We start from the raw sequence: 22,813 nt of genomic DNA, 5'->3' as shown, positions 1-22,813 counted from the left end.
CTAGCACTATTTAAAATAATACAGAATGCTATACCAAAACCAACCTCATGGCCATCAAGTCAGTGCGGACTCAGGGTGCCCCTGTGGGCTTCGGCAACTGAAACTGATAACGGGGTAGAAAGTCAGTCTTTCTCCCACGGGGCTGCTGGGGTCTCCAACTGCTGAACGCGGGGATCGCAGAACAAGGAGTAACCACTACGCGACCAGGACGCCTCACATAGTGCTGTAGCTAACTGAACACTGGACCAGTGAAGAAGGGCAGAGAGGGAAAGGCGACGTTTTGAAGCCTAAATTTAGTTTTTACATCAGATCTCTCATTACATTTCCTTTGCTGTCATTTTAGCTGCTGTGGGTAGTTACCTAATTTCATGTCAACCTGATAAATCAGTGTAGGGGTGGAGTCTAGTCTGTCAGTCAGGTCACAGCCTGATGATGCCTCCTTGTGGGTGTGGCCTTCTCATGAGGATCCTGGGAACTTCCTCTCTCTCTCTCTCTCTCTCTCTCTCTCTCTCTCTCTCTCTCTCTCTCTCTCTCTCGCTGCCTCGGTCCTCCTGTTGACAAGCCTCATGGAGCCACGCTGATGGCAGCCAAAGACTTGGTGATGGGTCCACTGTCATTGGATCCACAAGATTTTGTAACCACCAGCCTATGATCTTTCTGAATTTTGTGTCACTGCATGTGACTATGAGAGTCTGAAGAGTGATTTATAGACTAGTGTCGAACATATGGACCAATATTGAACTAATGGACTTGATCCAGACTGGGCTGGGATGTTTTCCTAATCTGTAATTACTCTTTGAGAGAAAGCTCTTTCTTATACATATATGAGTGTCTCTGGATTTGTTTCTCTAGTCTATCCAGACTAACGCAGCCGGCTTTATTGTTAGTGTGCAGCTAAATACATATATTAAAGTTCTATTGCATTTAAAAGAAACCATAAGCGATTTCTTTGGAAGTCTTTATATTTTGCTATATTTTAAGGAAGGACATCGCATTAAAAAATAAAATATCAAGGCGAACCCCTTTCCACAATGTATGCATGTCACATTTATTTTGTGGTACACAGAAATGATTAATGTAGCTACTTGCCTATCTGTGATGGGTGAGACAATGAATGGCAGGCGTAACGGCAGGGAGGAGGGTAAATGGAGGCTGGGTAAATGGAGGTAGGGAGAGAAATGTGAGAGAGTGGGTCAGAATGAAAGGCTGGGAGAAAGAAGGTGGGAAACCAGACAGCGTCTCACAAAGAGAAGGAACTCTCGCAAAGGATTACACATGGGTGGATCCAGCAGTGCTTCTCCTAGGGTAACCCCAAGAGACTTGAATGTAGTGATACAAACAGACACGTGTGTAGCACAGGTCACACCTCTACAAGGGAGAAACAACCTGAACGTCCACCAACAGATGAGTGGCCAGACCGGAAGATTCCCCAGCCATAAGGAGGAAAGACTCCCTGAACACGTCACAGCTGGCTGAACCCGGAAAACTCTCTGCTGAGCCAAGGAAGTCCATCACAAAGAGGCATAGTGTGTGGCGTCACACAAACCAGTGGCTCTCAACCTTCCTCATGCCGCGGCCCTTTCATAATACAGTTCCTCATGTGGTGGAGATCCTCAAACCATAACATTATTTTCGTTGCTGCTTCATCACTGCAATTTTGCTACTGTGATGAATTGGGCGACTCCTGTCAAAGGGCCATTCGACCCCCAAAGGGGTCACGACCCACAGGTTGAGAACCGCCGACATAGCTGAACTATCTAGAAGAGGTAAATGGATAGAGCCTCAAGTTTATTAGTGGCTCCCAGGGCAGGAGTGAGGGGGAAGAGGTGTCTGTTCCCTGTGAACTAAAGTTCCTGCTTATGGTGATGGGCAATGTGGCCAGTGAGTGGTGAGTGGTACAACATGATTAACGAAACTCCTGGCAGCAAAACTTTAAATCGGCAAATGTTGTGTCGTATGTTAAAAATAGTCTCTTTTTAATTTTCATAAAGAAAATCAGTGATCAGTCTGTTAAATATGTGGTAAAACATGACCAGTTAGGATTCTTCTCTTTAAATAAGATTCGCACTTTGGACATGTTGTCAGGACAGACTACTGATAATTCCCGAGCCAGGCTTCCTGCTTGGTAGCAGTTCATGAAAAGGAGGGAGTGTCTGTCTGCGAGATGGATCGACGCGGCTGGAACACTGGCCTCCAGGGTAGGAACCATTCAAAAAGGATGGTGCCGGGCTAGGCCGTCTTTCTCTGTTACACACAGGGCCCCTGCGAGTCAGGACCGACTCGACAGCACCTGACAACACTGTGCTTTCTGATCATTACAACTTTTCTATCTCTCTATATTCTCATAGGTTTTCATTTCTATTATGCGTTTTTTCATTACTTAAAAAAATTCCAACTTTGAAAGATAAATATGCAAGTATTCAAAAAAAAAATAAAAGGATGTAGGGAGGGATAAAGTCCGTCCAAGTCGGCTTTTGGGTGAAGGCTAGGCCAGGGGAGCGTATCTGGAAAACCAGCGGCAGGGTTTCATTTCCCACGGACAGAGGAACTGACAACAGTTCTGGGGTGGACTGAGAACAGAGGCCGGGCGGACTAGAAAAGACTGAGTGCGTGAAAGACTCGCTCAAACGGAACAAACCTTGGGGCACATGCATTTGTAATTCATAGGCACTCTCCCTGGAGTCCAGAAGCCACTGGTCAGAAAGGATGGTGAAGAAGTCAGGCCATGATCGCACTCCTACAGCCACTTTCTAAACAGAAGACCTTGGCGGTGACCCCTAAGGCACCAGCAGCAGAAGCAAATGGGAAGGGTCTTCCATTTGGAATACCCAGGCATTTGTCACCAGACTGATCCCTGTGAACACCCTCCAGGCAGCCACCAAAAGTGCAGTCTGAGTGACTCTGGGGCACTGTGGGTCTTAGGGGGCAAACGTGAAGTGGGAGGAAAAAGGGCAAAGAGTGAACTCTCACTCTGCCCCTCGCCAACACACGCATCATTTTAGCACTCGGCACACCCCACACGTCAACGTACAGGTGTAAACTTCCATCTGAGCTTCTCAGCAGTACTCACTTTTTCAGAAAGTCTTGAAAGTCGGCCGGTAAGTCACTAGGGATGACCACGGGGTACTCCTCACACTCTTGGCCTTGGCTGAGGGAGAGCAGTAGAAGGCCAAGGCGCCAGACGTCCCCTTTCTTCCCTGTTTTGTAGGGCAGGGCACTGTCACTAAAACGGACTCGTGTTTGCTCGAAAACATCCTCCTTGCAGATATCGGCCAGGCGCTTCGAGATGCTGTAGTCTGTGATCTTGACGGTGCCCTCTGCATCCACTAAGACACTGGACGCCCGGAGGACCTTGTGCACCACAGAGTTGCTATGAAGGTACTCCAGGCCGGCCAGGAGCTGGCACGCATACTTGCGGAGCTGGTGCATGGAGACGGGGCCCGCGTGGCTTAGGTGCGTGGCGAGGGACACGCCAGCGATGTGCTCCACTACAATGTCCACCGTGATAGAATGGTCCCGCTCGCGAAGGTTCATGGCGATGTAGCGAACTACGTTTGGATGGCTCAGCTTCACCAGAGAGCTGAATTCAGCTTCTGCCCCTTGAATCTGACAGGGTGGAAAACAGTTCAGGTAAACCTGAATTGATCGACTTACCTGCGGTTTCCCTTCAAAAGTGAAGCATTTGAAGCAGATGTATTTTCAAAGGAGAGTGGGTGAACATGAGCCACCTCTAAGTCTAGAGTCAAACCAATAGCTCTTAACGACAGTGTTGGTGGGGGCCTGTGGTTGGGGCAGGAAGAATCAGTGAATTCTCGACTTTTTTTAATCATAAAACTTAGTTTTAAAATACTGGAAAAAATACTGAAAATTAATGAACAGTTTTTAAAAGCAATGTATTTTGAGATACAGCCACCGTGAAAAAGAAAAAAAAACATTACTTTAAAAATAAACTGTTCTGATTACAGGCTTACTATCAAAATTCTAAAGAATACTAATGAAAAGAAGAAAGAGACTCCAAATTACCTCTATTGCTACAACTTAAAGATAACTGTTACAATTTCATTGTTGGTATTTCCAGTTTTTCTTTCTATGCATAAATACACAAAAACAAACAAATCCTGCACTGTCGTTGAATCGATGCTGACTTACGGCAACCCCATAGGGCAGAGTGGAACTGCCCCCGTGGGTTTCCAAGGCTGAAAGCACCATGGCTAGTGGATTCAATCAGCTAACTGCTGATGTTGCAGGTAGCAATATGACCCAGTGTTTTACCTACTGTTTTATAAGCTCATTATTACATAACACTGCAATATGCACCATTACATGTTTCCTTAAACTCTTTATTATAAGTGCACTTTCAGTTTCTGCAGTCTTCCCAAATGGTTTTGAAGCAATATTTCACACGAGTGGAAAAGCAAACAGAAATGAGTGCAGAAAGCACCTTCATTGAAAACAGATTAGATTAGTCCCGGGATGAGGTTGCTGCTAATGCCATAGAGGCAGAGGTGAAGAGGTACAGTGGTCCAAGTGTGAGTTCAAAATCACCACCAGCTCCGTGGGAGAAAGATACAGTGGTCTGTTCTTGTAAAGAATCTACAGTCTCAGAAATGGTGGTAGTCACATAATCTGTTGTCAATTTGAGACTTATGAGTGAAGGGGTGGAGGTTAGCCTGTCAATCAGGTCACCGCTTGATGACTTCATTTTGAGATGCTAAGTAGATAAATTGCTCCCTAGGGGCGGGGCACATGCTTACACCCTGGGAGACATTGCGGCTGACAAGACACATGGAGCTATGCTAGTGTCCTGAGCTGGAGGAGCCACGTGGAGACCCCTGCCAGCGCTGAGATGCTTATACCGCCAATGGATCCACAAGACTTCCCACTCACTGGCTTGGTTCTTCCTGCATTCAGCATCATTGCATGTGTTTCCTGAGTCTGAAGAGGATTTTATAGATTGGTATCAGACATATGGGCTAATATCGCACTTATGGACTTGATCTGGACTGGAATATTTTCTCAATACTCTATTACTCTTGTATATAAAGTTCTTTCTTATAAACATCTGAGTGTCTATGAATTTGTTTCTCAGTCCACCCAGACAAACACAGGAACCCAGAGGGTCACAAAGAACCGGAAGCGATGTGGTGACAGTGCGTGCAAAAGAGTCAGTGCTGGGCCGTTGGCTTAGTCATGTAACACCCACCTGCTTTTTGCACTTCTCAATCTTCTCTTGCTCTTGGCTGGTAAGGAAGGGGCCCATTTTCTTCTGCCACTGAAGGACCCATTCATACAGCAAGACAAAGCTGCCAGCACCCGTTTCCAAGCCATTGTAGATGAACTTTCCAAGCTGTTCGTCACTGCCTGCACATTCAACAGAAAACACAATTGAATCCTCATGGGTATATCTTCAATAAGAAAAAAGGGAGGAAACAAACACTTATTCATTCAACAATGGGTATCATGTGCCAACGCTGAGAATACTTCATGTAGCATATGCTCTCTTACAACCACTTTTATATTTAACATTATGATCTAATGTCTCATTCATCCCCCCTCCAAACGTTAATTTTTACAAAGGGACAAGAATCAGTGAGATCTATGTATTAGACCAAATGTAGATTAGTGTGTACAGTAGAAACAGGTACCTAGTAGTTTGGAAATTTGAATACATGAATGGTTTTCTAAGAACACAATGTGAGCCTGCTCAGTAACTGCACACCGGCCATGGTTTTGAAAGAATTGGAAATGACCGTTCAAATTTGAAGCTAAAAAGACAGGCAGTTTTTTTTTAGTGACGGCCATACGGTCCCCACACGTTTCTGGGAGAGCTAACCTGTTGTAACATAAAAAGTGCTCTTTTAAACATCTCTTCTTTCATCAGACTATAACAGAAAATTACAAAGACAAAAACCAAACCAAAACCCCCCTGGGGACTAGAGGAAAAACATTGCCTATAATCCCACCATCTCGTGCTACTTTTCTGCCAGTGTCCGCTCCACTCCCCTGGCACACCACCCTGACTCACTGGGTCAGGGGACGTGCAGCAGTTTCGCATCTGGGCACAGCGGCCGTCCACACCAGCAGTGCTCAGAAGGCTATTTCACAGCACTAGCTCTTTCCTGCCCACACCGTGATGAGCAAATACCTCCAGGCAGAAAGAAGGCAATGGTGCTTTGAACCAAGAAAGCCTTTTTGTGTCCTTTCTTATTCACATGACTTTATATCCGCCAATCATCTGAAACCGATGGCGAGGGACCGATAGTTTTCCTTATTTTCCTCTGTCCTCGCTCACCAGTTAAGGACCCGAGCGGACAGAATCACTGAAAACCACCGTCGTCTGCTTTCTTTCTCTTGGCAAAAAAATAAGTTTCTCATCCACCATATTGCTTTCAGATCATCTCTTGTAAAGACACACTGACCACTCCTTTTTCCATTGGGAAAATTAAAAGGGAAGTAATTTATCTAATAAGAAAAGTAGTCTTGGGGCGGGCGGAAAAAAAAAAGTAGTCTTAGCAAAAGTACTTTGGAGAAAGATGGAGGAATAAACTCAGCTTGAGTTTGTGTCGAAGCAGTTTCTTACTTCACAGAGATGCTCACATTTTATAGATTTGAATTAAAGTGATTTCGCATGCTTGTCACAAATAACACCCAACATTCTTAATCAAAACCAACAAAAAATACCTTTTGCCATGAAGTTGCTTTCGCCTCAGAATGACACCTTAGGGCAGAGTAGAATAGCCCCAGAGGGTCTGCAAAGCTGTGAATCTTTGCGGAACTAGATGGCCTCATCTTTCTCCTGAGGAGCAGCTAGTGTGTTTGAACCACTGACCTTTTGGTTCGGAGCCAAGCACTTAACCACTGCACCACCAGGGCACCTTCATTCTGAAACCAACCAACCACTGCCATGGAGTCAATTCCAACACACAGCGCTCTGAAAGGGCAAAACAGAACTGTTCCCTAGAGGTTCCAAGGGGACTTCATCTTTCTTTCCGGTAGGTAGGTTTGAACCAACCAACCTGGAGGCTAGCAGCCCAACATGTAACCCACTCTGCCAGCCACCAAAGATCCTCTTCCTAGGCAAAGGCGATGTGTGTGGGGGCGGTACCTCAGTATTTGAAGATTTGTCGAGCAAAAGAAGCAACCGATATGGAGTATGAAATCTAAGTGGCTGCAGTTGGGGGAAACACGATTATAAAATGCTTATGGAACGGAGTGCGATCCTATTTGCATAAAGCCTAACACGATGTGTTCTGCAGACAGCGTGAGGTCTTACAATATCTCTTTCTCCACGTGGGAGTGCGTAGGCGTCTCATAGTTGCTAGGTTTGGGGGCTACGATAGTTTTTCATTGCTATTCTTCTTCTTGCCACTTTTGTGTGAGGGGATAAAAAAGAAAATAAGTGAATACACTGTAAGGAGGCTCAATGAAAATGTGCTACCACAAAAGAACTCGCCCTGAGAATCTACTGCATATTTTCACAGTGATCATTTACAAAGACGTTCTCTGTGGTGCTTTATCCCCAGCAAAATGCAGGTTCCCTCTTCCTCTCTCTGCTTCCAATAGCTATAAAAGGAAAATAATAAATTAACTAGTCGGCTTTTTATTTAAAAAATGTTGCTTACAAAATTAGGGCATATTTATAAAATGAGGGAAAAAAACAAATTTACTTGGAGATTTTAAAATGGATTCTCAAATTGCAAATATATCCCCTGATGAGAGTATTAGCTAAGGAAAATCCGCTAATGAGTACCAGTGAGAATAAGAGACCGAGTCAAGGTAATAAGTAGCTAGATTCATTTGCCTGCCTCATTTCCCCAGAGGACTGTACAGGAGGGAGCTCTGTGTTGTCAATTCCAGGAATCTGAAATATCCCCAAGCCAAGGATGGTCTCTGGTCTAAAGAAAGCATCACCTCCACCAAGGCCTTAAACCTGCCTGCCTGCATGACTGCCTTGTCCCAATATGGCTGTCTCTGTGCACCTGCCTGGACTGTCCAGGCATCTTGTCCTCTGTCAGGGTCCAGTGTCCAAATCAGAGACGATTCAGACTCTTGGGTTTGTCTTCCCTCTACCAGCCAACTGCCTGCTCCCTGATGGTATGCATGCCATGAAGTAGCAAGGGAAAAGGATGCCGAAAGAAAGCCAACTCACTCTCAAGAATGTGGCTACCTGTTCATGCTGGCAAAAATACTCATAGGACTGAAAATGAAAACTCATTATACAAAACTTAATATATGCAAGTGACCTCTACCAACTGGTGGCTATATCTGTGTGGTAGATAAAGGCAATGTACACTTAGGGCAAAGGAAGTAGATACAGAAAACTTGGCTTTAATAAATATGTAGAGAAAGCTGCCACATAAAACCTGAACAACATACAAAATGGGATGAGAATGCCCAAGCAGATGTAGATCAATTTAAGATGAGATTTGGGTGTTAAAGATCACAGGCATTAGAACCCACTGTATTATACATCATCAACAACACATGTACAAAACAACATTCTACTGATTCCTAATGTTTCTACTATTTTGTTTCAAAAGTTTTTGGAAAATTATCTCAAACTCACTGGCCTTGGGTTGACTGTGATGCACAGTGGCCCTAAAAGACAGGGCCGAACTGCCCCTGTGGGGAATCCAAGACTGTAGCTCTTTACAGGAGTAGAAAGCCTCCTCTTTCTCCTACAGAGCAGCTAGTGGCTTTGAACTGCTGACCTTGTGGTTAGCAGCCCAAGGTGTAACCACAATGCTAGCAGAGTTTCTTTGGATAATTATAATGACAACAATTTATAAAATTGTGGTACGTATACAGGTAACCAAACCAGGGCCCTATCTACAATATTCACATATATGGTTCCGTGACATGAATTCTGTTAACCAGGCTGTGCTCTCATCGCCGATTTTCCCCTCATCATTCAGGGTCTCTGAAGCCTGTGATGATGAAGTTAAATAACCCCTGTGCTAACAGCGCTCCCAGGCACACAGGCATTTATTTCCACCTTACACCTGGGGAAGCCTTAGTGACTTCTTGCTCTGGTCTCTAGGGAGAGGGGGCAGCAAGCCTGACTATTAGTTTAGCAGTCTTCCTGGGACTGTGCTGGTCTAGCTGACACAATCCTTCACGATTAATTTTACGATTAGAATAATGTAAATACATTTGGCTAGTTCACTCACCAATACATTTGCCTTTGTGCACCGTGAGTTGGTCAGGGTTACCCACAGAGAAACACAGGGTTTCATAAGAGCCTGGTGAATCTTCACCACTACACGTAGAATACTGACGTTCTCGCCTTAAAAAGAAATTTGGACAACATGTTTTTTAAAAATTTAAGATTAACATAGGAAATCCTTGCCTCTCCATTTCCACATAGGGAGTTAGCCCATTCATAGCCTTAATATCAGCCTCCACTGGGAATTCAGTTAGTCGAAAGTGTTCATGAGAGCAGTGTTTAACTCCCTGACTCCTCCAAGTCTTTCTCAGACTATCCCTGTAAACCCAACTCTAGATCTGTACTGTCTCATGGAGTAGCCACTAGCCATATGGTGTCATTTATCAGTTAATAAATATTAAATAAAAGTAATTCAGGAAATGCCAGCAAGAAGGCAGGGTCTATCGGAAAGTTGTTTACTTGTGTTTTATTGGCTATGCTAAGGCATTGGACTGTGTGTATCCTAATACACGATAGAAGACTTTTGAGAAGAATGGGAATTGTAGAACACTCCACGGTGCTTAGGTGGAACCTTTACACGGACAAGACACGGCCGTTCAAATAGAACATGGGGTCGCTATGTGGTCTAAAATTCAGGAAAGGTGCACCATATGCATTCAAACCGAGTGCTGAGCAACTAATCCGCGGACCTGGAAGGAGGAGGAGGAGGAGGAGGAGGAAGAGGGGGAGGGGGGAGGGGGAGGAAGAGAATGTGGCATCAGAGTGGAGGAAGGCTTATGAACAACCTTCAAGAGGCAGATGACACAACCTTGCTCCCTGAAAGTGAGGAGGACCTGAAGCCCTTGTTGATGAAAATCAAGGGTCACAGCCTGCAGTATGGATCACAACTCAATGTGAAGAAAGTCGAATCCCTCACAATTGGACCAACAGACAAGACCATACTAATTGGGAAAAAGATCAATGTTATCAAGGTTTTCCCCTTGCTTGGATTCACAATCAATTCTTGTGACAGTAACGGTCAAGAAATTAGAAGGCGTATTGCAGTGGGCAAGTCTGCTACATACGGCCTCTTTAAACTGTTGAAAAGCAAGAATATCACTTTGCAGACTACAGAGGGCTGGTCCCAAGCCATGGTATCTTCAATTGCCTCTGATGCATGTGAAAGTCGAACGCCAAATGAAGAGGACCGAGGAAGAAGGGATGTATTTGGATTGTGGTGCTGGTAAAGAATCCAGAACGTACCGGGGCCTGCCAGAACACAGAAAGCTGTCTGGGAAGCAGGGTAGCCAGAATGCCCCTTACAAGGGAAGATGGGCATGTTATTAGGAGACCAATCCCTGGAGCAGGAGATCAAAACTGAGACCACCACCTCTTTCCCACCTACACTTGGCTGATTCCCCCCACCCGCCGGGTCTCTCTTGCTTTGGTTGATAGACTCATTCATTCCATCTCAGTGTGAGTCACCCTGGGCTCCTCACATTCAGTGTCCTTCACCTAATTGACCCCCAAGTTATCATCATCTTTTTTATTTTCCCTGCTCCCATGCAACACTTGATTATGTATTAATTGGCCTCTCCACTGTCAAGCCTGTACATCTTCCCTTCTTCGTGACCACTCCCAGATTGACAAGATCTCTTATGAAAGGGGTCTCTCGTATTTAACACATACGTGTATCTGCACAAGCATCACCAGGGGATGACAAATGCATGGCGGTCTATGTCAATTTGTCTATGCCAATTTCTACTTCTCAAGTCATTTGTATGACCAAGGGGAAATTTCAACATATGGAGCAAAGAATAAAAGCCAACGATGGCTTAGAATGATAATGGTAGACTTATTGACATGTACTATGCGGAAGCACCTCTACATCAGGACATAGAATCATTTTAAGCTATCATTTTATCCTTTGGTTTACAGTGCGTTAACACAAACAAACAAACAAACAAAACCACCTCTTCATTGTGGGTTGGATGAGTTTTCCATTCAAAATGACTCATGCAAATTTTGTTTTATGACACTCCTTGCAGTCCCTCACATGACAGTACCCTTCCCTCATCCTCCCTGGGTTCCCTTTCCTTCTGTCCTGCCCCTTCCTGTCTCCGAACCTTGGGTTTGGGGCAAATGCTGCCCTTTGAATCTCATTTGGTTAGCTGTACTAAGGAGTGCATTCCATCTGCTGACACTTGATTCCAGGTATTTTTTTAATTCATTCATGACTGACAAGTATGGAGATAAGCAGAGTGTTGAGTGGGTTAGAAAAGATAATATATTAGGCAAGAAAATGACAAATGTGGTACATGCCACATGGACTAGATGATTCAACAACTGGAACACTTTTGTGATGAAGGAATAAATAGGCAAACTCCAGTGTCATCCATGGCTGCTGTTTTCACCACAAGTGAGTCTTATACAGATAGGCATACGTTGGTCACTCAGATTGCCTAACTCTTCAACAACTGGGTTTATGACAATCCTTTGGTACTGTGTTAGACAGGGTTCTCTAGAGAGACAAAACCAGATTGCTAGTAATTTTATATTATCGCAGGTACCTAACCGGTTTATAAGTCATGCAGCTTCTGAACTCCAGGAGAAATGCCATCCTGACTGGTGCTTAGAAACCGTGGCACGGACGGTTTCATCTCCAGTGATCACTTCTAGGGCTGTGGAGTGGTCACAGGAGTTTGCAGAATAATGAAAAGCATCACCATGTTTGACCAGGGGTGCAGAGAGGTAGTATGCAGCCCACATCCAGCAGCATTACACTGCCTGTGTCCAGGAGGCAGCAGACAGGATGCTTTCAGCAAAACGGAATACAATTAACTGGAATGGAGAATTCGAGGCAATCCACCTTTGAAGAGTAACTTAGGCACATAGGATCTTGGGACACCAAGAAGAAGAAGGGTGACAAAGAAAAGGCCCAGGGGCAAGAAGAGAGAGAGGTGGTGGAGAAACTGAGAACCGGGAAGAGAGTGCGGTTCGGACAATTTCTCCATGCTCATCATTACGACTCTGGGAGGCAGGCTCTGGTGGAGGAAGGCCTTCAGGCTCATGAGCTGGAGATGAATCCCAGTCACATTCTCCTACCTAAAAGTTATTCCCCACAACCCGCCCCCCTAAGAATGCCAACCTTAAGATGCTTCTTCAAGCTCATGGATGCTTACTGTGCACTTGATGGTGATCTGCTTGAAGGCTGTCTGGCTGGCGAGCAATCAGACCCAAGCTCACTCTGAGGATGGCCCACTCCCTTCTGATAAGGATCACAGATAGCTCCCCTGGAGAAGAGCTCAGGACACTGGAGGTCAAGTTAGCTCAAGGAGGACCACGGTGAAGCGGGCAGCTTAAGTCTAGGACCTGCCCGTCATGTGTACGCCTTCCTATTACGTGTTGGCCGTCAGCACATGCCCATCCGGTTACACATGTGTATGGTGTGACCTGCATGCTCCGAGATTCTATAAGCCTGTTAGAGACTATGTCTGCACTCGCTGGTTCCAGACTCCATGGAAGAAATGAGCACTAGCATGTCTTGTCTGTTGTCTCTTTAATTTCCCCTTTCAATTACACAACCACTCCTTAGGACCCTACTGGCTGTGGAGGCGGGTCCCCCACAAGGTGGGGATTGGTTCTTGTCAACTGTGTAGTGGCACTATGGGTGTAAGTACAATAATCCTGTCTAGAATTGTGGGTGTTCACAAACACACATGGTTGGGGCAGGATAGACACAGGATATTTCCACCAGAGATGCCCAGGAACAAGACAGTCTCACCTTCCAGTCTAAGTCACCAAGATAATAGAAAACTCCAGTGCTTGATCTCTCCGTTAGAAACTCTGTACAGTTTTGTGGAAATAAATTAACAAGATTTCCTGATGCAACTTAATTGGAGGTGAAGAGTCTATGGTTTCCCACAACTAACTAGGGAAACAGGACACAATGGAGAGGACAGGCTTAGAGACACCAATTAAGGACTCCTCTATCGCTCACCACCTACATCCTTTCCACTTTAAGTGGTTTCCTTGTTTTTGGGGGGGTGGGGGTGGGGGTGGGGGTGGGGGTGGGGAGGGAAGCATGGAAGGAAGTCCACATCCTGTACTTATTCGCTTTCTGTCAGGATGAGAAGTCAGCAGTCACCATAGCCTGGGTTTAGGTCAGGGAAAACCAAATAGGAGATCACCTGATCTGGAAAGATGGTGGAAGCAGCAGAGCCAGGGTGCATATGCCAGACTCCAGGTGACACAAGTTAATTTTGGGCTCCACAGCTGCTCAAGAGAATCGCCGACCAAGAAGGCAAGTCTGGATATGTAAACTTAATTCTCTACCATGATCAACACGATGTATTTCACAGAGATCTTGTTTTGTTTCCCTGAAAAGCTTCAAGTGTCCCCTGTATAAAGTACAACAAAGGCACACCTTGCAAAAGAAAACTGGGAAGACCCAGAAAATCAGGCTCTTCAATCATGGCAGATGCATCAGTGAAAAGTTGAGCCAACAAGCCCTGCTAATAAGCACTTTCCACCAGAATGGGGAGTACCGCCCCACTCCACTCCAGCCGCTACCCCTGTTCCCATCTCTGGTTTTCAGCAGTGGAAACCTATGGTTACATTAAACCTTACTAAGGCCTGATAAAGAAAAGCAGAGTGGCCTGGTTAAAGAGGCTGTAGGCCTTAAAGGCACCCAAAACAGCGCTTCACACACTCCGGTCGCAGGAAAGGAGAGGGCCATGACCAAGCAAGCAGGTGCATCTGCATTTCAGTTCCTGGTGAGCGCTATGGAGAGAGACAAACTCAAGAACTGAGCGGTGAATGACCAAGAGAGGGAAGGAGGCCGCGAGGGAGCGCTCGCGGGGATGTCTCTGAGGAGCTGTCCCTTAAGGGCGACTTGAGTGACAAGAGCAAGCTGTCTGAGCTTTCCAAGCACAAGGGTCTCAAGGATTACGTGTGACTGGAATGCTGCGAGGCTGAGGGAGGAGGGGAGAGAAGTAGAAAATGAGATGTGAAGACCACCCTCCTCTCCCCTCCCCATGCCTCCAGGAGGATCTTTATGACGTGGGCCAGAAGGGATCCAATTCCTGCTGTAAATCTTGAAGGCTTCTCATTCCAGCTGAATTCTGGGTACTGCTTCTGTCTGTCCTCTGAACCACCCTCCCACGCTCACCGATCCGAGCTACGCTGGTAGTGAGCCTTGCACATATCAAGCCTGCGCTGTGGCAAGTCTGCCGCACCAGCTTTTGTCTGAACGAGGATCTTCCTCCTCTACTCCTCAACGGCTGGCTCCTTCCCTTACTCCAGATCCTGCACAGCCCTCACCCATCTAAAGCCACTCTGCCTTGGTCGCTCCACAGCCAGGATTTTTCCTCCGCCCCTACTCTAAAGTCGTCACTAGGCTCTCGGGACACAATCTATTTTACTTCCCTGCATAGCACAAATCACTATCTGATATTTGTGCACCATTAGAATATAAACTTCAGGAAAGCAGTTTTCTTGATCTCATTTACTGCATCTCCAAGACTCAGAGCAGTGACTGGCATGGAGCACATTCTATCTATCTATAAAAAAAGTTTTATTGACATGAAATTCACCTATCATACAATAAGCCACATTCAGTGGTTTAAACATATTTAAAAATGTGTACTCATCATCACAACCAAATTTAGAACCTTTTCTCCATTCTTTTTTTTTCTATTAGATACTTTATTGGGGCTTTTACATCTCCCATCACAATCCATACATTCATTCATTGTGTCAAGCACATTTGTACATATGCTGCCATCATCGTTTTAAAAGCATTTTCTTTCTACTTGAGCCCTTGATATCAACTCCTCATTTTGCTCCCTTCCTCCCCCACCCTCCCTCCCTCATGAACCCTTGATAAGTTATAGATTATTATTTCATTTTCTCCATTCTTGTACTCATTGTTATTAGCTCCCCATTTCCCCCCAGCCTCTCCTACCATAACCCTAAGAAACTATTAATCCAGTTACTCTGTCTATAGATCTGCCTATCCTGGATTTCATATCACACCCCAACAAAAATAACAAACTAAAACGGAAAAACTTCAATAGAAAAAGTAGAAAATAATAAAAAGTAGAACAAATTTAAAATTGGCCAAAAGGGAGAACAATTGATATGGTGTTAGATTTTAACCAAACTGCATCTGCATTTATCTAGTTTCCAGTGCACTCTGCCTGCTAGCAAGGCGATTCTCATCCCTGACCAATGGCCAGAGGGGATTCATCAGAAGTCTAATCCACAACTCAATAAATATTTGTTGAATGAATGAGCCATGGTTCTACATTTTGCTACTTTTAGGTAGAGTTACGGAGCCCTGGTGGCACAATGATTAAGTGCTTGGCTGCTTACCAGCAGGTCAGGGGTTCAAACCCACAACCACTCTGTGGGAGAAAAGACCTGGCGGTTGGCTCCTGCAAAGGCTGCAGCCTAGCAAGCTCTACAGCGTGGTTCTATCCTACCAGTGGCTATGAGTCAGAACCCACTTGTTGTACACAGGACAGTCGCAGCCAATTCGAATTCCGCTACTGACCCTAAGGCCATCTACGTCAGTGTGACCTGTACTTACCAGGTCAAAGAACATGGACCACTTTGCTTATGGCCCGACCTTTCAAGCCCACTGAAAAACAGAAACAAGAGCATTCAAGGACCTTCTCTTTCTCGGCCAGAGGCACTGCAAGCACGATTCAGGTTTCCCTCGTCAGCCGCCCACACACTTAGCATCCGTACACAGCTCTCTGAGGGATGTGCAGCGAGCTGGGCACACAGAGAAAAGCGATGGGAACCGCTTCTTCCAGTCTTCCTACTTGGATGTTCAGGGCACACGGTCCACTCCCAGACCCACAAATGCCACTCTACAGATGGTCCCCAACACGTCGTTCTTCTCACACCAGGCAGAAGGCTCGCTTCTCCCCTTTTGAGGAAACTTTCTTTTAATCTCAAAAGAAAGCTACCCTTAGATCCACTTACTGTAATGTTGTGAGATTTTAAAATTTCCCCATCTACTTGAAAAAGCTTATTTGCATCATTGATTTATTTACACTAGGTTTCTAACACATTAAGAGTTTTACTGGATAATTTCCTAGTGAAACCCTGGCAATTTCAAGCATACTGAGAAAGCCTAATAATATAGTAGGAGTAGAAATGGTCTACACCGGCTAGGAGTTACCACCTTAAAAAGGCATGTCCCCATCCGCAGTATTCAAACATATTTAGTTCATCTCACAGTAGGACGTTATGCACTCGCGTCTAAGCTACTCTCTAGACAGTTTTATTTTTAAAATAAGTACCGTATATACTCGACTATAAGCCTGCCCGAATAACAGCAGAGGCACCTAATTTTACCATAAAACTGCATGAAAAATGTGCTGGAAAACTCGGCGTATCCACGAGTATAAACGGTTGATAAGTAGGAGCTAAAAGGAATGGTTTCTTCTGATGAACAGGCTGCATCTCAAAGGTTCTTGTAGATCGTTAGTGAGTTCCTGAAAGCTCTTCACAGAGGCCATGGGAGTGGGGGTCCCAGTGCTGCTCAGAGAGGCGACAGGTGAAGTGAAGTTGGCTTATGATGCCTCCACTGTTGACTGACTGCCCACGCATGGCACTGGTTTGCTCTCAGACTCATTTCTGACCCTCAAGACCCCTGAAGAGTCGCGGCTCTTGAGTGGAAAAGGATTTGGAGGAAGGGGTAGTGGGTTTCTGTGGCCTCTGGCAACAGGGATAGCACGGCTGCCTGGATGGAGATGACACGTGTGCTCACAGCAGCAGGGAGGGAGATCTGGCACCCAACGGGGCTCCTGCTCCCATAGGAAGAAGGCTCCTAGGCCGAGGACCAGTTAGGAGCCTTCCTGACATCTGTGGTGGGGCCCAGGAGCCTCCGGGAGCACAATGTGACATTTAATTGATGGTGAATAGCCTGTTATCAGTCAATTATGGATGAGGTAGCATCTTAGCATCTGATCTCCCTTTGGACCCATTTTAAAATTGTTCCAGTTTTTAATATTTTCTGCTTTCTTTTTGATTGAGGTTTTTCTCTGTGATTTTTTTTGTTGTTCTTTACTTTTGTTTGAATGATTTTCTGCATATGAAATCCAGAATCGGTCAAACTAAAAGTAATGGGGTGAATAATTACCTAGAGGCATGGTAAGAGAAGTTTCGGGGGAAATGGGGAGACAACAATGAGTATGAAAAGAAAATATCAAGATAATCAAACGGCCATCTAGCTCAGAAGCAACAAAGCCCACATGGAAGAAACACACCAGCCTCTGTGACCACGAGCTGTTGAAGGGATCAGGTATCAAGCATCAAAGAACAAAAAATCATATCATTGTAAATGAGGTGAGTGCAAAGTGGAGGCTCAAAGCCCATCAGTAGGGAACTGGACACCCTTACTGAAGGGTTGTGGTGAGGAGATGAGCCAGTCAGGGTGCAGGGTAGCAACGATGAAACATACAACTTTCCTTTAATTCTTAAATGCTTCCTCCCCTACACTATCATGATCTCAATTCTACCTAACAATCTGGCTAGACCAGAGGATGTACATCGGTACAGATAGGAACTAGAAACACAGGGAATCCTGGACAAATGACCCCTTCAGGACCAGTGTTGAGAGTGGCAATGCCTGGAGGGTGGAGAGAATGTGGGGTAAAAAGGGGGAACCGATTATAAGAATCTAGGTATCGCCTCCTCCCTGGGGGATGGACAGCAGAGAAGAAGGTGGGGGGGGAGACGTTGGACAGTGTAACATATGACAAAATAATAATAATTTATGAATGATGAAGGGTTCATGAGGGAGGAGGAGTGGGGAGGGAGGGGGAAAATGAGGAGCCGATACTAAGGGCTCAAGTAGAAGGTACATGTTTTGAGAATGAGCACATAAGTACATGACAACAAATGTACTTATGTGCTTGACACAATGGATGCACGTATGGATTGTGATAAGAGTTGTATGAGCCCCCAATAAAATGATTTAAAAAAAAAAGATCTGTAATTAACTGCGGTGATGAGTGCACAACTCTTCTTAATATAGTGAATGATATGTGAATTATATATCAAACTATTAAAAGCCAAAAAACTTCATCGGATGATGATGACATAAATGGAAGAATTTTTTTTTCACATCACTTGCTAAATAGTTGGGCTATTAAAAGTCAGATCAAATTCTACTTAAGACAAGACTGTGAAGTGGCAAAGGCTGTATAGAGAATGAGCTACAAAACTGGTCTTATGAAGGATATTTAGAGTGGTATTATTATTGTACTGCCATCTAACATTGAGATAATAAAATAAATCTTTTTGAAAAATGCATTAAAATTCTTACTTTGGAATTCCATCCAATTTTCCACTACAAGTTGTTTTAATCCTACTTCATCCTCTCAGATGAGAAATCCCCAGAACTTACCTGGACCTTCCCGAAGAGATGGCCCGTTGTTTACCATTCCCTACGAGTTCGGGAGACCGGAGGCCAGCGGCTGTTTTGTGTACCCCTGGGTCTTTCCTAGGGGTAAGATCTTGGTTTGCCAAACTCCCAATTTCCAAGCGTTCCTACGAAGAGACAAGTAAACCCTACCTTAGCTGTGAGTCACAGATGACACAAATCAAGGACACTCTGTGATCATCAATTCAGTGAAGGTTATACATTTCATTTAAACTGAATGCTTGCAAATGTAATTAAAGTCAAATCTGGCTTTCAAAAATGGGATTTTAACATGCCTTCCAGGTCATGAGGCCATCGATTGAGGAGCAAGTTATAGTTTCAAGAGAATGTGACTCTCAAAATTTAGAAAAGCTTAGACTCGGGCTCTGCAGGCAAAGTCAGAGAGAAGAGCAGGAGAAACGAGGGGGGGACGGGGGCCTTCAGAGCAAGGTGAGGAGTGGCTGGCGGGAGGCAGATCAAACAGGAGACGGGAGATTTCACCGAAACAGGAGCATTATCTGACTTCCCTGTTAGACTAGGCACTGTCACAGAGGCGGCCCATTTGTCCATGGGAATCATTGCAGGAGGCATTGCCAGTCCATTTTAAGGGAGCAGGGAAGGTGTCACAGTCACACAGAGATGCAGTGGAAAGGCACAGCGAAGCCACCCTGCTTAGGGCCGTGCTGTCTCCTGCCACATGCCCATTTCCTGACGGGACACATCTCTATACAAAAAGAATAAGTACCGTTTTCTCTGGGTTTCTCCAAACACCTAACTGGTGTTGTGATTGAGCAGGATTCAGGAAAGATAGAGGAGGAGGGCTTTGGTTCTTTCTACTCCTTTTTAAAACTGCTCTGTTGGCTCCCTTGTCTCCACCAGTGATTGACATCTCAGGCAGGTCAGTATCACCCTTCCAAAAACCAAGCTCACTGCCTCTGAGGATGCTGACCATAGCGACCCAGCGGCAGGGCAGCACCGTCCCTGTGGGTTGGTTTCCCAGACTAACTCTTTGACTAAATAGTGCTCCTTTCCAATTACTGAAACCACCAAAGCTTCACTCTCTAATCTAGCCTGTCCTCCACAGAAACCTGAGTAATCTATAGAGATGAAACACTCTGCTCTATGCTTTGATACCTATTTGGGGAATTCTAACATACACAATCGTGTTTTTTTTTTCATTTTACCACTTCATTTTAAGTGGTAGTGCGAATAACAACATGAAACGGAAACTATTACCAACGGCAATGAAAACGTTTTACATTTTATACAATACAATAATTTTTTGTATACTGAAAAATAAAATAAAACAAAAACAACCCACTTCAAGTGGATTCTGAATCAGCGACCCTATAGGGCAGGGTAGAACTGTCCCCGTGGGTTTCCCAGACTGTACCTCTTGAGGGCAGTAGGGACCCTCTCCCTTCTCCCACAGAGCGGCTGGTGGTTTCAAACTGCTGGCCTTGTGATCAGCAGCCCAGTGGGTAACTCACTGTCACCCGGGCTCCTTCTTATGCATAATGGTAGAATACCTGCTTAGCCATCTCTTTTCTTTTTTTCTCTTCTTTGATCTCTTCTTTCCTTCTCTGAATTTCATGAAGGAGTTCACGTTGCTGAAACAAATCACACCATCATCATGCCTCTCACTGAAACCCACACCCGCTACGTCTTCCACCAAGTCCATTCTGATCCCTCCAGAGTCCAGCGGTCAGAATGGAACTGCCCCACAGGGTTCCCAAGGTTCTCATCTTTGGGGGAGCCGACTGGCATATCGCCCTCCTGCACAGCAGAGTGGCTGGTGCGCCCAAACCACCCACCTTGTGCTTAGCAGCTTGCTACCTGGGTGCACAACACACACATCTGGAACCTCAGGAAATCTTGTGGGTTTCAGTAATTCAAGCCCTCCTTTCCTAAGAGACCTGACTATCAAGCCCAGCGGTTCTCAATCTTCCTCAGGCCGCGACCCCTTAATACAGTTCCTCATGTTGCGGTGACTCGCAACCATAAAATTATTTTCATTGCCACTTCATCACTGTCCTTTTGTTACTGTTATGAATCGGGTGACTCCTGTGAAAGGGTCATTTGACCCCAAAAGGGGTCGCAACCCACAGGTTGAGAACCGCTGGTCTAGACCCTGGTGCAAACACAGCCAGGCCAATTTGATCAGAGTTCTTTTGCGACTGGTCTTCCCTGCGTGGGGTGCGAGGGTCGTGGAAAGAGCATGCCTTCCTTGCTCCTCAGGCTTCACTCTCTCCACACTGCACCAGGGCCCTCCCTGGACATCTGCCTGTCTGCAGAGCCGTGCACCTGCATCTAAGGCGCCATGGGCCAGGGCTGGCTTCTCCTGGTCACGCCACAAGTACCAGCTCCACATGCCACAGCCCTCCAGCTGCAGTCGCTGTCCACACAGACTGCTCGGGATGCAAAGTGTACTCTGCATCCACCCACTGGACTTAGGTGTCTGGTTGCTCAGTCGGTTCTGAATTGAGGTAGGGAAAAGTCGAGTCTTTCAGTATTAGCCCTGTAAAATTCTGGGTTTTTCTCATGTAACTTACGAAGAGACTCCAAAAACTAAGAGCAGTAAGGCAAATGGTGAAAATCATACTCCACATGTACAGGTAGTGATAGCAACATACCCAAAGAGGACGGTTAGCCACATAGTCATTATCTTCTCATAAACAATGTGTCTTCCTATAAACAACGAGGGCAATATTAGGCGCCTTAAATTCTACAGGATAAGTGGTCGCCACAGTTCATTTGGAAACCCACCACTACTCACTGCCTTTGAGCTGATTCTGACTCACAGCGACCCCTAGCGGGCAGGTAAGAACTGCTCCCCAGGGTTTCTGCGACTGCAGATATTGATGGGAGCAGGCAGCCTCGCCTTTCCCCTGATTGAGTGGCGGTGATTTTGAATTGCTGGCTTCACACCTAGAGGCCCAATGCCTACCCCACTCTGCCCCCAGCGAGAACGCAGTGGGACTCCCACGGTTCGATCTCTGGCTTCTGCTGCATCTTAGGTAGCAGTTGTCTGAAGACCTTCAAGACACATGCCTTTCTGTGCAGCTTTACAAGCGCGGAAAGACCACAGAAAGCTTGTTAAGTCGCCTCCTGCTTGACAAAAGAAGCAAAGGTGGGGCGACTAGCCAGCCCTGAGAGCCGGCATCCCTGACTGCAGAGGTGCCTTTCGGATGGCATGATGTCTCCGTCCCCCTAGGCCCTCCTCTCGCACGGACGGACCTATGGTCCTTGAGTCAATGCTGTGACGATGGCGAGCTCAGCCCGGGCTCGGCCAAGAGGGAACGGGAACCTCGCCGCTGGGGGTCCCCCGGCAGGCCAGCCTGCTCACAGCCGCATCTCACCTCCTGCTCCTCTTTCTGCTTGGCCTCCAGCCGCCTCCGCTGCTCCTCCTGAGCTTGCCGTTGCAGCATTTCTTCATGGAAAGACTTCGGAGGGGGCTTGTTATGCTCGCTGAGAAATGACTGCACGTGGTACGCCAGTTCAAATATCATCACCTAAGCATGCACACCAGAATCAATCAACACAACAGATCAAATCACAGGAAGATACAGCTCCCCTCTCGCAGGGAAGAGGCCACAGGAGATCCAGGCCGACCAGCATGAAACCCACTTACAATGTGCCCGTCATGTTGTCACAGACACGCTCTGAATGGGGTACAGGGGGCAATCAGAGGCAGGAATGGCCTTGAAAGGGCTCGGCTCATTGTCTGCTATCAAGACCTAAAACGTCTCCCGCCTCTGTTGCAGGCCTATGCAATTGAATGGCAGTCTCTGCATAAAGAATGGGGGCAAAAAATGTCCCCCTGTACAAATAAGCCTGAAAAAATATTTAAGATTTATGGGGACCAAGGACTAGATCTGTCTCCATAATGAGGACTGTGCGGAGAACAATCACTGCTTGTACAGAGCTTTCCTGTCCACACAGCACGCGGCAGTGACCTGCTGGGTCCACAGGCAAGTAGTCGGAGGTCTTCCTATCACCCTGCCAGCAATGGGCCAGTAGGAGGCTGCTCAATCTTAACAAAGCTCTCCATGTCCCTTGCCAGAAGTGACCCCTCACCCCAGCAGACATCCTTTATAGGAATCTAGAAGCCCACTTTCCTCCAGCGCGAGGCCCATAAATAAATGGTACTTGGGCTGGCGACTCAATCAAGCAGGAGTTTCTAAGACCCCAGCTGGGTCACGAGGGCCAAGGTGAGGAAGCCCACAGCA

General features: G+C 46.0%; 1 protein-coding gene across 1 annotated transcript in view; it reads right to left on the bottom strand.

Moving 5' to 3' along the window:
* The window catches only part of EIF2AK4 (eukaryotic translation initiation factor 2 alpha kinase 4), a 104,438-nt gene that overhangs the window by 63,712 nt on the left and 17,913 nt on the right, over positions 1-22,813 (bottom strand). Inside the window, exons 4-9 of the mRNA XM_075531914.1 lie at positions 21,944-22,096; positions 20,114-20,194; positions 18,570-18,712; positions 9,171-9,286; positions 5,204-5,361; positions 3,071-3,606 (exon numbers count right to left, since the gene is read on the bottom strand). Coding sequence (XP_075388029.1) covers positions 3,071-3,606; positions 5,204-5,361; positions 9,171-9,286; positions 18,570-18,712; positions 20,114-20,194; positions 21,944-22,096 — 1,187 coding nt within the window. The remainder of the gene's footprint in view (positions 1-3,070; positions 3,607-5,203; positions 5,362-9,170; positions 9,287-18,569; positions 18,713-20,113; positions 20,195-21,943; positions 22,097-22,813) is intronic.

The sequence above is a fragment of the Tenrec ecaudatus genome, chromosome 14 (assembly GCF_050624435.1).
Source record: "Tenrec ecaudatus isolate mTenEca1 chromosome 14, mTenEca1.hap1, whole genome shotgun sequence".
In the NCBI taxonomy this organism is placed as follows: domain Eukaryota; kingdom Metazoa; phylum Chordata; class Mammalia; order Afrosoricida; family Tenrecidae; genus Tenrec; species Tenrec ecaudatus.
The sequence above is the reverse complement of the archived record's forward strand: the minus strand, read 5'-3'. Positions and strand labels throughout refer to the sequence as shown.